General features: G+C 37.2%; 1 protein-coding gene across 1 annotated transcript in view; it reads left to right on the top strand.

Annotated features, from left to right (window-relative positions):
• cdkal1 (CDK5 regulatory subunit associated protein 1-like 1) overlaps window positions 1-15130 on the top strand; it is a 433346-nt gene that overhangs the window by 70540 nt on the left and 347676 nt on the right. Inside the window, exon 4 of the mRNA XM_034058608.3 lies at window positions 149-233. Coding sequence (XP_033914499.1) covers window positions 149-233 — 85 coding nt within the window. The remainder of the gene's footprint in view (window positions 1-148; window positions 234-15130) is intronic.

The raw sequence follows: 15130 nt of genomic DNA, 5'->3' as shown, positions 1-15130 counted from the left end.
GATGTTGGGGGATGGGGAGAGAGGCTTGGCTCAATTAATTGTTGTAAGGAATGAAATACAATATTTATAATGTGTGGAATGGGCTAGAAGCTCCCGGTGTGAGCTCTGATTTTCTAATGCATCACTTCTGTCTTTTCTCATTCTCCAGAGAATCCATCTGAAGCTGATCTGTGGCTGCTGAACAGTTGCACCGTGAAAAACCCAGCTGAAGACCACTTCAGAAACTCAATCAAGTAAGAGCTCCTGGCTGTGATAGAACATATATGGGATGTTTTTGTGTTGTGTGTCCCTTACTCTTCTCTCTCAGAATTATGGTCCCCAATTATAAGAATAACAACAAAAAGTGGTATTTGAAATGGAGTAATTTAATGTCACCTTAAAGCTATTGGGTATAATGTGTAGTAGGGAAGAACAAGTGAATTAACTCTTCCAGCTAAAGCTACTGAGTATAAGAACTATGAATGTTGTTGTTTTTTTTAAATTTTTTTAGGTATGTTGTTAATAGTAGCCTTTTCACTTGTATTTTACTGATCATTAAATGACTAATTAAACTAAGAGAACATTGCCTCTGGCAATGTGATTTTTGTCTAAAATCTGTCACTTTCAATCTGGTTCCATTTATCTTTCATGGCAAGCGTTTGCCTTGAAGGCAGTGGTATAGAGAATGTTGCTTGCTGATAGCGATGTGTTTGTGTTTGCATGCGCTGATGGAGTGAAGGGGGGTTCTGTCCACTGCCTTTTAATGACAGCATTTTCTATATATTTCTAACAGTAAACACACCTGAACTTTTAGTTTTTAGTACTGTAATGTTTGAACTAGTAACCCTTTTACCCATTTACAAATTCATTTTTTGGGTGTTTTGGATAGGGCACTATACAACAGATGTGCATTTTATTTGTTATATTGCTGTATACCTCAACCATGCCAAATGTAATCCTCTTAGTTCATATCTTTGTAGTTGTCTGTTACCAACTAACATCTACAAGGGGCTGGAGGGTGAGGGGGTGGTTATCAGATTATTTAATACAACTTGGTAGGTTGCGTTCAGACCATGGTGATGCAATACAGTCTTCATTTTAATTTAAAGTAGAAGGCAGGGGGCTATGGGGGTCCTCCCCTAGCGTGGGTCCAAGTGGCAACGCCTCCCACCGAAAACGAATTACAGGGTTTTGCAGGGGTCTAAATCCTGGGCCTAAATATGTGCCTTAATAGGGACCCAAAATTATTTTATTATTTTAAGTGTTGAGATTTAAAGAGCAAGTAAAAGTTACTTGTGTCTGTGAAAAGTAATTACAAAATAATGTATTTTTTAGAATTTTAAAACGACAAACTTGCTAATTTCAAAGTAAGTAAAGTCCACATATTTATGCAAACTCCGCTTTTGATTTTGCAATAATTACACACAGAGAAAGTGGTGAAAGACAGAACCAGACACCAATGAAACAAATTATATTTCAGGCACAAAAACAAACAGTCACGTTATGTTGATAACGTAATACCAAGTGAGACAGAAGAGAAAAATGTGAAGCAATTTCTAAATTAAAGCCGATAAGAAGCAGTATTAATTGGTAGTAATTTGAATAGAGAAATGCTAAGCCATAAGCTGTATTTTGTTTTCTATTTTTTCATGTATTCCATTTTTTCCTTTGCATTTTATACAAAAAATAAATAAACAAGACACTAAGTTTCTAAACATATTCATGGAACCAACCAGTCCTTACATTTATTTTCAGTCTTCCAAGATTCGGTGTATACATAGTTTCCCATGTTGCCGTTTCTCATTAACTACCAAGAATGCAGAAGTGTGTAAATAAATTAAGTAAATAAATAGTACATTTTTAAAAATGTGCTTGCGAGAACTGCAATTTCAAACGCTGTTGATTTTACGGTTTTCAGAAGTAAGTTTGTTTGCTTGTTTGTTGCATTTTCTAAACATTAAATCTATTTCTGCGGTAAGTTGTATTATATTTTTTTCTTTCGTTTTTAATATTGTTTTAATTCTGTAAACTGTTGCTTGATTAAATACAAATAACAATAAGTAATGTATTGGCATTCACTTGAACAACGTAGCTTGAAAGTAAAAGTCCAGTACATAAATATCAAGTTACAGGTATATGAAATAGAAAAACATAACTACTTCAAATGGAAAAGAGTAATGTTAAAACGGAAAATCATTTTGGTGTAGAAATTACACATACAAATGGTTTATTAACGAAGATTGTATACTCTCTATTTAAGACTTTCAAAGTGAAAGCAAACTCAGAGTTAACCAATTCATTAATGCATTCACTTTTATACTGTGTATCTATGTTCGCACCTTGCCTTTTAGCACCCTAAAGGGCCTGGACACACCAGAGCTTCATGTCACAGCGCTTTTTATTTATTTATTTGTTTATTTATTGATTGATTGACTGATTGATGCGCAGTAGACAGTGCCAAACCAGCACGTCTATATCCAAGCGTCAGTTACCTTTCCCGGGTGAAAAAAATTAAATAAATAGAAGTACTTTATTACTAAGCATTACATTTTGCGCGAAAATACCCTTCCTCCCCCCCACTGTTGCTCTTGCCTAATATACAAAGAAAATATGGCTGTGTTTTGGGAAGACATCAACAGAAGAGGAGGCAGAAGAGATTAGTACTGTACATTAAATTTGAACATACATTTTCATTGGACTTCTTAAATGGAATTTAGATAGTCTTCTAAAAATAATGAACTTAAGAACCGTGCCTATTTAAACATAGATAGATAATCACAGTATGCGCTTATGCGTATTTGTACCTGTGGGTGTACTTTTTATCTGCATTTTGTGTCTAAACTGTCAGTAGGCCTAATATTAGTTGACCACAGTTGTACATCAACTGATTATGCAGCAAAAGATCTGACCGGTACATCTTGTTGCTCATATAGTGATATCTTTCGTTTAATAAAGACTGAATCAGCAAAACAAAGCACGTAAAAATAAAACAATCAGTCATATTCATTAATTGAGCAATGTGAATATTGTGGAGCTACCTTGTATAGATAAAGATCCTACACAAATTTAAAAATGGTCTCAAATAAGCCATCGAAAACGCTATATAAAAGTGTATTACAAAGACTTATGATATAGATTTACAAGTATGCACAGAACAAAACATTACATAGCTGAACAGAACTAATTTGCACTTATTATCCAGAGGCTGAGCTCCGCCCCTCTCCTGCTTCAGCACAGCTGAAGTTACTGAACGCTTCGTCCTGACGTGGAGACTTCAACTGTCGTTCAGGGTATTGTGCATAATACTCAGTGTTTTCCTCTTGCGCCCCATTTTCAAATCAAACTAGTAACTGTCACCGTATATACCTACAGCAAAAGCCTACCTACACCTTAACCCGCTAATTTGAAAGTAGGCGGTTTGAATGACAGGTGCTGTAGCTGGCAAATGAAAGTAGCTGGCAAATGGAAGCAGCTATCTTGTTTGTTTATGTCCATGTTATGTCTGTGGTGCAGGGACTATGTGTATTGCTCAGATCCATCCCCCTTTTTTTCGGCTCCTATCGGTCTCCCTCGGCCATTGAAAGGTTTTCTCGACTTTTTCCAGAGAAAAAACGACTAGAGACCTGTGCTTGACGTCTTTTTGATGATATCGGACAGGGTCCGACATCGGACCGGAAAGGAAAAATTGTAATGTCAGACCTGGTCCTACATATGACCTCAAAGGGTTAACAAGCTTTATCGATTTAAAATCGAAAAGTAGCAAGCCCAGCTATAACATATACTCACTGTATTTCGTACATTTGGAGTAAAAAAGATGATCTTACAAAAACGTAGGTTGGTTGTTTTTAAAAAAATGTTATACAAACTCTGCTCTACGGTTACTGACTCGGGTATATGATTGTACAGTTAGGCATTCATCAAAATAAACATTTTGAAAACTGCTCACTGGAGCATACGAGCACTATAAAAACGAGTTTTTTGTCTTTTTGAAATAACTATTTTAGGCGGCTCATCTGGGAAATTAGACGGCAATTTATCCAGCCACCGGCTGGAAATGAGAAGGCTGCAATAGTTGATACTGTGCGACTTGCAAAGTGTCATTTGGATTGTATAAAACAGCCAACAGATATAATGCATCATGCTATCATTCATCACAAAATTCCTGTTGATTTTGTGGATTTGCACAGTGGGTAACGGCTGCAAGCCACTGTGGAAGCAAATGGTTGACGCATAGACCTACTGTACTGTTAGGGAGGCTACTATGTTGCAAGGTGCCACATATAATATCCTTTTTGATTTAGTAAGTTTATGTTTTACTGAAGTCCCCACATCATAAGAAACTTGAGTGAATTGTACGTGATTTTCCAGGTTCCCTAACACTTCAGTCATATTCATCCATCAGTATAACATCAAAATAGGAAGTAAAGCAAAGTGTCATATGCAGTGTAGTCAAGATTGATGGTGTAATTTTAAAAAGAAAAAAAAAATGAAGGGGTCTTCAACGTGATAGTTTACCATGTTTTACCTGTAATGATTTTCATAAGTTTTCTTTTTTTATTTCCGATATCTTCTGATGCAGGAGAGTGAAAGACAAGAGGGTGTGGTTTTCATTTATCTTGTTACACATGGCTACAGCAGAACATCTGTGGTGGTGTGTATTAAATCCCCTCGACTACTAATTCGTACTTGAGTAATTTGATTATGTTTTTGTAGGCTGCTTACTTTTTTGCCATTTCCTATGTAAATTATTAAAATGTTCGGATGGCAGAATGCATTCCTTTGAGAGCAGAGAACACTACCTCATTTGCATAAAAACAGTCAGATTAAACCAGAAACTGTTTTGCATTTTTATTCTTTCATCTAGGCATACAGGAAAGTGAAATATGTTACTGGAAGACATTAGGGAAAGATGAGTATTGGAAACTGCCAATAATCTATTGAACCTGAGATTAGTGAATGAGTTTAACCCTTTCTCGTCAACAGAGAATACCGTAATAAAACAAAATAAAAAAGCTGACTGACAGTAGATGGGTAAGACAGGTGAGAGGTACATGGAGGGAGAATGGCTGGCTAAATTGCAAAGCCATTTAAAATATAATAGCTTCAGAAAATACCCAGGCCATCTTTTAAAATTCCCCAGAGGACTATGATTCGGTGATCGCCTCTTTTGTTTGAACTTGTATAGGCCTACATACAGTTGTATATTAAAATAATCAATATTTGTTCATATAAATTTATTTTGTATACACTATAAATACAGAACGGGTTGTCTTAGATGTAACATCTTGTTTCCAGTGATAACTGGTATTTAATTTGGAATGAAATTAACTGGGGCATATTTGGGGTTTTCCATTTACTGTTTATAACAAATATTTGTTATGATTGAACCTCCCTGATCAAACCAGTGTTTACGGCTATTCACCAGTAAGAGCAACAGTTATGGGGTCTGTGGTGTAAAACCCTGTCTTTTTTTTTTTACCATCTGCTTTTCTTTGACCAAAATAAGAATTGGTGGAGACTCTAAATGAGTCTCCACCAATTCTTATTGTTGACACTGTTGACAATAAGAATTGGTGACAATAAGAACTGTTGACACTTGGCAAGTCAACAGTTGGCTAACATTTCTAACAAATAAATCAGTGAAAAAATACATGTAACTTAACTCTTGTTTATTTGTTTTGTTTAAACTTGGCGATTCAACAGTTACCTGACAGATACATCTGAAAAACATTATCATTCAGCAATTCAATCTTCGGTTTTCACAAAATACAGTATGCACATCGGGAGCAAAGCGAACAACACAAATACAGCACGAGTACAAAAAAATGTAGCTAGTCATGAAAAGAAAAGTCTCCTTTTGCTCCTTTTCTGGAGACGAAATAAAATAAATAAAACACAGTTTAGGGAATACCACCGGCTTGTAAAAGAGCCAATTAGGTTTTCAAGCCGTAGCCTGGGGAAGCCTATTGTTTTTGTTAGGATTATTTATTTATTTATTTATTTATTTATTTATTAAGTAATTCATTCTGCCAAAACACGCTCAAAAACTCACGAAATTCGGTACACTGGTAGATGCCTATGGATGATTGTCGGTGATATTCATTAAATTTGCGGAAGTCACATGGCTCGGCAGCCATATTGGATTTTGCGGAATTTGTTAAAACGCCTATGTATCGGAAACCGCTTACTGCAGAGTTCTGAAAATTGCTATACATGTTGAGGGATAGTCCATGATTAACTGTTGTTAATATGAAGCTGATTGGTTTTGTGGTTTGACAACCACATTTATTAATGACATAAAATTACCATAAAAATATAAAATCATCAAAATTCAAACATCTTCTCTGAAACCGCTTATCCGATTGAAACAAAAATTGGAATAAAACATCTCGGTGTGGTCATCAGTTACGCTTGTTCAAGGGAAGTTGCTACTGTCATGGTGTCCATGCTGCATGACATCAACATACGCAACTGGCTATAAAACTCTGTATAACTTATCGGCTGCACGAAAATGCACAAAATTTGACACAGATGTAGAGGACTATGGGATGTTGTGTCGTGGTCAGTATGGCGGCCTTTGGTCACATGGTGTGGCAACCATCTTGGATTTAATGAAAAGTTTGGACAATATTCAAAAGTCGTCTTCTCATGAACTGTAAATAGTACAGCATAGTACGCTCATGTCCACGATTGATTCTACTTGAGGAAAAATGGATCGGTCATATGGTGTGGCAGCTATGTTGGATTTTGCGTAAAACGCTTAAACAACTCCTCCTCATGAGCCCTTTGACGATTTGATGTGAATCTTGGTTATACGTTATCTTTGTACTGCCCTCTTAAAAAAGTTAGTAAGGAAAAGTTCCTACATCAACAAACATGACCGCCATAAGCCAATCAATATGGATGACATGACGGTTTTCACCCTGAAATGACACATTCCCACCACTGGGGACAGCTGTTAACATGGAAAAGTCTGCAAGGTATAGAAAAAATATAGCAAGGTATAGAAAAAAGTATGTTTGTAATTTATTAGATGTGACTTTTGTTGTTTTACGAAACTGGTGTGTTTATATGAGCACTATAGGTAATGCAAGTAGTGTAATGTGTAATGCATAAATAGTTTTATATAGTATGGTTAAGTTCTGCTAAAAGTCAAATTTAAAGCTGGCTCTAAAACTTCCCATAATTTCTTATTGACTGCAGATGGTTGTTATATAACATGCAGAGTTCTGATTGAAGCCAAAATGAGCATAAATGATCTAAGTATGATTATCTTTTACGGTTGTTCAAGGGAAGTTGCTACAGTACAAAACATGGCTGTTGTGGGTCAATGAGATTTCAGCATTGATCATCTAACCAGTGATTCCAGTATTTTTGGCCAATATTTTGGCCAAAATGATTTGTGATGATAACGTTTCATCTATAACAACCAATGCGCTTAAATTTCACGCTAACTGCTTGGAAGCCGTAAAGTTGCTCGCAACTCTAGTGTGTAGTATTATTATTATTATTATTGGTCAACATTATTAAAACAAAGAAGCATCATTTTACATAAATATGAAACCAGTGTGTGGCGCTCCCCATCACTGACTAAAATTAAGGTGAAATAGAGAGATAGACATACCATCAATTTCCAATTGTTCTGCTATTTCTTGACATGTGCGTCTTTTTTTATTGTCTTTATAACCACAGACACTGGCATCATAAAGAACATTATATTTTTCAACTTTAATTAAATTCTCTTTGATGTAGATTTTTTTTTTATTTCTGTGGTACTCTGTGTGAGCAAGACAGTCTGACAACCGCTACCTTAGACCTTATTTCTGATTGGTCCATTACAATGCGAACAGCGCATAGCAAAATTCAAATAAAACAAATGTATTTATATATTTGCTCGCTTCATTCACACCACTCACTTCGCTGGTGTTGTCCATTACTCCATTTAAATAAATAGTTTTAATTATTTTTGATTCGCAAGCTCGCGTCCGGTGTGCATAGCTCTTAACATGCAAGCCCATGCCCATTGACGTTTTTTGATTTGGCAGTGTATGTTGCAGAGCTGCGCTTACACTCCGACTTTTAAGACTGTTTGTTAACATTTATGTATTTAGCTAAATCTGGACTACTTTTTGTTAAATCTCGGAAAAAATATGCGATTTACATTAATACAGAACATTTTTTTACACTTATCGGCACTGTTCACTGCAGTTTCACTGACACTCGGCACTTCAAACATAATTTCTACCTACCTAGAGTAATTGTCAACAGCTCTTTTTTTTTTTTTTAACAGAACTGCCTCTTTAGTCGCGCCCCCCTTAGTGACTCTCCACGCCCCACCCCCAGGGGTGCGCGGCCTCAAGTTTGCGCACCACTGGTCTATTGCTCCGTCGTTGTAGCAGCTAGACTGAAAGGGACGGTATCGTTGGAAAACTTAGAAGCTCAGCTTCCCCCCAATTTCACATTGAGGTACAATGGTGCAGTGGTTTTATATATATATATATATATATATATATATATATATATATATATATATATATATATATATATATATATATATATATATATATATATATATATAATTACAATATATACGGCAGTGACCAAACATGATTTTTTTGGAAAAGAATTTTTATATAAAACTGAAGTGTGTACAAAATTCCATGAAGAGCAGTACTAGTTTGGTTTTATAAAGACTGGAGTAAACATTTTGAAAATATAGCCCTACCTATTTAATCTAAATCAGAAGCAAGTTTTAGGGTAACTTGGTTTACAAAAAAAAAAAAAAAAGAAAAACCCCCTCCAAAATACTCCATACATACAAGGTTATGTGGATGGAATTTAAAAACATGATCATTGGTATGGTATGGCACATGAGCTGTAATGTTCCAGTGAATCAGGATTTGATTTACTTAGCATTCTAGATCTCGAGAATTTGTATTAAAAGTACATTGTCTTTCACAAGCCATACAAATTGCTGTAAAATTCAGCAGCATCACCATATCTGTACCAATAATTATGCACATAGTTAAAATTTGTTTTTAATGACACAGTTCAATACTTTGAAATAATTTTTTACAAATAAAAGCTCTGCAACAGGAGATTGAAAAACATCCTTGTGTCTTGATGTATTCATCTGTTCATTTGTTATATATGTAAAGAAGCTTTGTGATGTGTGTTTTTTATTATTTTCATTTAGTTTTTTTCAAAGTGGAAATACAGTACCAGGCAGCGGTCCTTTAGAAACATAATAGCCATTCTGTGCTTTTACAAAAGCATTAAATGTAAAGGACACTAGGACACCCATTATCCTTTTTTAAAATTTAATTTGAATGTATAATTAAGTTGCCTTTTATAAATAGGTTGTTATAGTCATTCTAAAATAGGTTTTATGCTGTCTCTCTTTTTTTGGTCTTGTAGGTCAATTTCAAAGTTCTCATGTTAGCAAATAAATGCATCGGGTACAGTCAGATACCGGCATTGCCTGCAGGCATTCTGAACATACATATTTCCCATTTCAGCCTTTAGGGGGCACTGTTCTATCACATGTCATTAAATGTCCTACAGTCTTATCCAATATCTCTGAGCACACAATTATTCGAAATCTCAAGATGCGTCTTGTACTGTGCAATAGTGCTAACAAAGAGCGTTGAACTTTTCTGCTGCCAATGATGCTGAAGAAATTGCATCCAGCTGCTAGGGTTTAGAAGAAATGTGGAGGCAAATACACAATTACCAGGATAATGGCAGAGAACACTCTGTACCAGGCTGATATCAATGATCCAAATGAAACCCACACACTTCAGGAATATCCTGCACAAGAGCCCTATTAAAACACAGTACTGTTGAACTCTTCTCGTACTGCGTATTTGATCAGCCAATTCAAACACAAGTACTGCATGAGGAAGTATTAACCAATTAGGAGATGGCATGATCAGTATTATTTAGTACCCAACACATTTTACTCTTATTTTAGGCAATTGTGTTGGTGGTTAAACCGTGGTATTCGTGAGAAGAGCAGGAAATAATTTCCTATGATTTTAAAATATTAGCCATGCCCCCCCCCCCCACAAAGTAAACTACTCGCTCAGTATCCTATACAATTAAACTGATCGTGTTAATGACTATGCTGTGTATTGTGTCAAAACTCACAAAACTTGATCAGATCTCTGACCTATATACTGTCACTCAGCTCTGCACATTTGGCATCCTTAGCTCTAAGCATTGTCTTGTTGAAGTACAGCCATCATTTCTAAATATATGGTTACTCCAGCAGAGGGTACCAGTAACAGGAAATGTTTTTATGTATTTGTAGTGCAAAAAGTTCTGTAGTATTTTCATTTCACTTGCCTTTCCTGAATTTGTTTTGTTGTCATACTTAACAAACTGGTTAATAATTCCTGATTTAATTGTTGCTGTGTTATCATATTGCTTTTAAAACACCTTAATGTTTTGTTTCTTAACTGCGCAAATGGTTCCAAGCTTTAAGATGTGGTTGATTTAAATACTTGACTTCACTACTTTTTAGATTCTTCCTATCCAACAACTTGGACCTTTAACCTAAAGATAGCTGTCCTATTCCTTCGGTCAAGTTCAATCATAAGTGCCAGACAAGACAAATGTACCTTTTCCTGACAGTTTTTTTTCCCCAAAGCTGTTACCGCTAGTGTAAAAAACATTGGAGGTAGTAGTTTCATAGCTGCAGGGTTGCTGTATATAAACTAAAAGCTAACATTGACCTCTGACCTAATGTGACTGCCAAATTGAGGTCATGTGGCTTGAAATTCCCTGTGCATAGACGGTAAGCTATGAGTTGTTTGGTACGCCTTTGTATTATTTGATTAAGTTCATATACCAGTGTTGTTACTACTACATTGCTTTAAACTCTGTCGATATGAGTGATACAGTCCACATTTGACAAAGTCTTTTATAGTTGGTATACAGCTGTATTTTTTGTATTTTATTCTCTCGTTGGAGTTCCATTGAACATTAACTGTTTCAGTGCCACATTGGTTTTAACCTTTTTTATATATCCTTTTTACTTAAATACCCTTAGAGCATGCTACCAGGGATGGGTTGTTTTTTGTTCAAAATAATTCCTGTTTCTAGTTTTGTGTGTTTACAGTCAGTGACTGCCGCCTTCACTTTTTCGTCTGGTTTGGTTTAGAGGAACTGTGTGTTCTTAATTACAATAGCACCTGTCTCATCCCAAGAAAATGCATACAATGTTTTAATAGTCTAGAACAGGGGTTTTCAACCTTTTTTTTTAAATTTTTTTTTTTATGCAATATACCCCTTATACAAAGTACCTCTTTACAGTTTTCACTTGACTGGATGGTACCACAGTTTCAGTAAAAGGCAGAATAATCACATTTCTCTTACCCATTTTTTATTTGATATATAATTTGTCAACAGTTTGGGACTGACAAACTGTTGGTTTAGGACAGAATACCAAACAGTAGGCTTAATTCTTAAAACTTTGGATGCACAGAAAAAGGTAGTATTTGGGGGATCTCTTTGGAAACACTTGTATTCACTTTCTATACAGCATATTTATTTATTTATTTATTTATTTATTTATTTATTTATTAGCAGATGCCTTTATCCAGGACGACTTAGTTACAAAATATCACATTACAAAATATCACATTACAGATCAGTTATAAAATACAATAGTCAGCAGTAAATAAGAGCACAATCAAATAAGAGAATATAAATACAGAAAATACGTTTTTGAGAGTGATTTCGACTAAGAGCAGTTAAACTACAAGTAAAAATATTTGCTTATAAGAGTAAATTCCAATAAGAGCATGTAGTAAGTACAATAAATGGATAAGAACGATTTCAAATAACAGCAATTACAAAAAACGTGAATACAGTTACCTTTAGGAGTAAAATCAAGTACAAGATACAGAAAGTATAATTATGATTGAGAGCAGTAGTAGAATACAGCAAAGTGTGGAGCAGTTAAGTGCAAGTACAAGATGATGTAAGTACTGATGCAGTTGGGTGCCATATAGTCCCGTATAGTTGAGAGTTGTGAGGTTTACAGATGATGCGAGAAGCCATGGGAGCAGATAAAGAGGATCCAGGGAGTGAGTGTAGAGAGAAAACAGGAGGGGTCCCAGGACTGAGCCTTGGGGGACGCATGTAGAAAGAGAGCAAGAGGCACAGGGTAAGCCACGCCAGGACACCCGGTACGTGTGATTGGAGAGGCAGGAGGAGAACCAGGCAAGAGCAGTGCCGGAGAGTCCCAGGTCAGCGAGGGAGGACAGGAGAATAGAGTGGTCGACTGTGTCAAAGGCTGCAGAGAGGTCGAGGAGAATTAGGACAAAGGAGAAGGAGGCGGCACCGGCAGAGAGTAGAGAGTTGGTGACGGAGAGAAGAGCAGTTTCAGTGGAGTTTGCCGTGCGAAAACTGATTGGCAGGGGTCGAGCAGTGAATGGTGTATGTGTGGGTTGTGTTTGTTTGTTTGTTTGTTTGTTTGTTTGTTTGTTTGTTTGTTTGGAATCAGCAAGTTTTTTTTTCTCATTCTCCCCAATTTGGAAAGCCCAATTTATTTTTTTTTCAACCCAGCTCAACGCTGCCTCCCCCGCGCTGACTCGGGAGAGACAAAGACAGACATACGCGTCCACTGAAACGTGTGCAGTCAGTCGTCCACTTCTTTTCAATCTGCAGGCCCACCATGGAGCCACCTCAGAGCTACAGCGTCTGAGAACCACGCAGCTCTGGGCAGCTTGCTTATAGGCAGACCCGCAAACGCCTGAGGACATCCTGGCCGACCTAAGCCCTCCCCACCCGAGCGGCGCTCGGCCAGTTGTATGCTGCCCCATGGGAACTCCCGTCTACGATCGGCAGTGGAATAGCTTGGACTCGAACCGGCGATATCCAGGCTATAGGGCGCATCCTGCACTCCATGTGGGAGCAGAACATGTTTTGACAGGAAAGCAGAGAGCTGGTGATCTACCAAGGGTTTTAGAGAGGAAAGGGAGAAGGGAGACAGGACGGTAGTTCAGGAGGGATGAGATGGATCAAGAGAGGTTTTTTGTGTTGCAGGCCTGTTTGAAAGCAGAGGGGAAAGAGACAGTAGAAAAGGGTGATGGGGAGTGAGTGAGCAGAGGACAAGGGGTGGGTGGGGAAGGAGGCGAGGCAAAGTCGTCGGCTGAGATAGAGGAAGATGGAAGAGGGGGGCTAAGGAGGGAGGAGAAGGTAGAGAAGAGTTTACAGGGATTGTTAGAAGACTGAATGATAGAGTGGAAGTAGGAATGTTTGGCAGAGGTGAGTGGAGCGAGCGATAGAGATTCAAGGCAGCAGGGAGTTTGGTGGTGTTGCATTTATTTCCTGGGGCGGGCAAGTTGAGAACCTAGGGAGCAAAGGGAGTCTAGGCAGGAGGTGAGGGAGGAGAAGAGGGTGAAGGTAGCAGTCGCTTGTGAAGATGAGGTCCAGTTGACAGCCATCTGTGTGGGGGGAGGGGGGACGGGGGACGGGGGAGAGGCAGGGAGGCAGGGAACTCCAGATTAGAGGAGTTAGATTTGCAGTGGCAGGGAGAAGCCAGATGACGAGAGGAGAGGATTAACGGTATATTAAAGTTAATCATGGTAGGGAGCAGTAGAGGAGAGGAAGTAAAAGTGCAGGGTTAGAAACTCACGCTCGCCCGTGGCGAATTAAATCTGATGAGGACTAGTTGATGTCTGTGTCTCAGTAGTTCTCTGGGCGAATACTTAAAACAAATGTACACATATACTCTCACGTTTAGTGAAGTCAGTTTTCTAATGGGGTGTAGCAGTGGTTAATACGCATTCACAAATAATGCTTAGAAAACAGTCACTCGGAACTGAAACCTCCCTTCTCCCCTCCAATGCCAACCCCACATAATGACATTTTACGTTTGTGTTCTCCCTCTGCACGGGATGCGAAGTTTATCGTTTGAATTTACTGAAACACGTTGCATCTTTTGAAGTAAGTGTAAAGTCATTTTACAAAAATGTGGAGATTTATACTGGGTTACAACCCTGACTGAAGATGTCATTAGCAAAGGGAGCCGGTTGTACAAACAAGGTCAAACAATAGGCCACGTTTTACTAAAATATTTTAAAACGAATAAACAAACAATTACCATAATGAACGTTATTGTAGTATGTTGCTTAAAACATAATAACACAATATATTCTAATAAAGTTTGAGTTCTTATCTATAAACACTAACATGTTTAAAGCTTGGGACTCGCTGTCTGTAGCTTGGTGGTGTTTACATTATCGTCAGCATATTTTAAGTGATTGGAAGCTGAAATTACTTTTTTAAAACACACTTTTCTTATACCAATACAGTACTGGTGAGCGATAATCTGTATAGCCGCTTTTTGAACGGCTTTTGCAATTCAAATTTAAATATCTCCATGTATGTGACTATCTCGTGCATGTCTGTTCTTAAGTGTTACTAAATATTTGAATTAAATACCCATACAGTGTTTCAGCTGCAGAATTGTAAAAATGATTACGTTTTATAAGCACTTGCTTCCTCAACTGCCAGACCCGCAGTTTATACGGCATATTGAAACCAATAAAATATAGCCAGCGATTTAGTCTGGGCTTTGTAATAAAATCAAAGTCATTGTGAAAGAACGTATTCTATACTCCTGTCGTGCTGAAACACTAATGAAAGTCATTCTACACATAATAATAATAATAATAATAATAATAATAATAATAATAATAATAATAATAATAATAATAATAATAATAAATATTATTATTATTTTATTAGCAGTTGTCACAAAATCTACACATTGAATCACAGTACAGTGTGATATAGCTACGCTACTTTTCTCTTGTCTGCCTGTCCTCTGAATCAGCTCAGCACTGTCTTTGTAATTCAATCTTGAGAACGTGGCAAACCCAGGTGTTGTGATCAATGTCTTGATCAGTCACCTCTTGATCATGTATGCCAATTATTTTGTATTAGGTGTAGGGCTGGTGACAGGCTGGCTGGTGTTAGCGTTTATTAGACTGTAATGTGGACACTCTAGTTCGTTATCTGTATACTGACTGAGAAGATGGCTCAAAGACAAGTGCTGAATACAGAAGTGCTTGAACTGTTACAAGATTTGGCTGAAGGAGATTTTGATGGTGGGGTGAGTGATAATGACAGCAAAGTT

This window comes from Acipenser ruthenus, chromosome 3 (genome assembly GCF_902713425.1).
Source record: "Acipenser ruthenus chromosome 3, fAciRut3.2 maternal haplotype, whole genome shotgun sequence".
Lineage (NCBI taxonomy): Eukaryota > Metazoa > Chordata > Actinopteri > Acipenseriformes > Acipenseridae > Acipenser > Acipenser ruthenus.
This window is presented reverse-complemented; position numbering and strand designations above follow the sequence as displayed.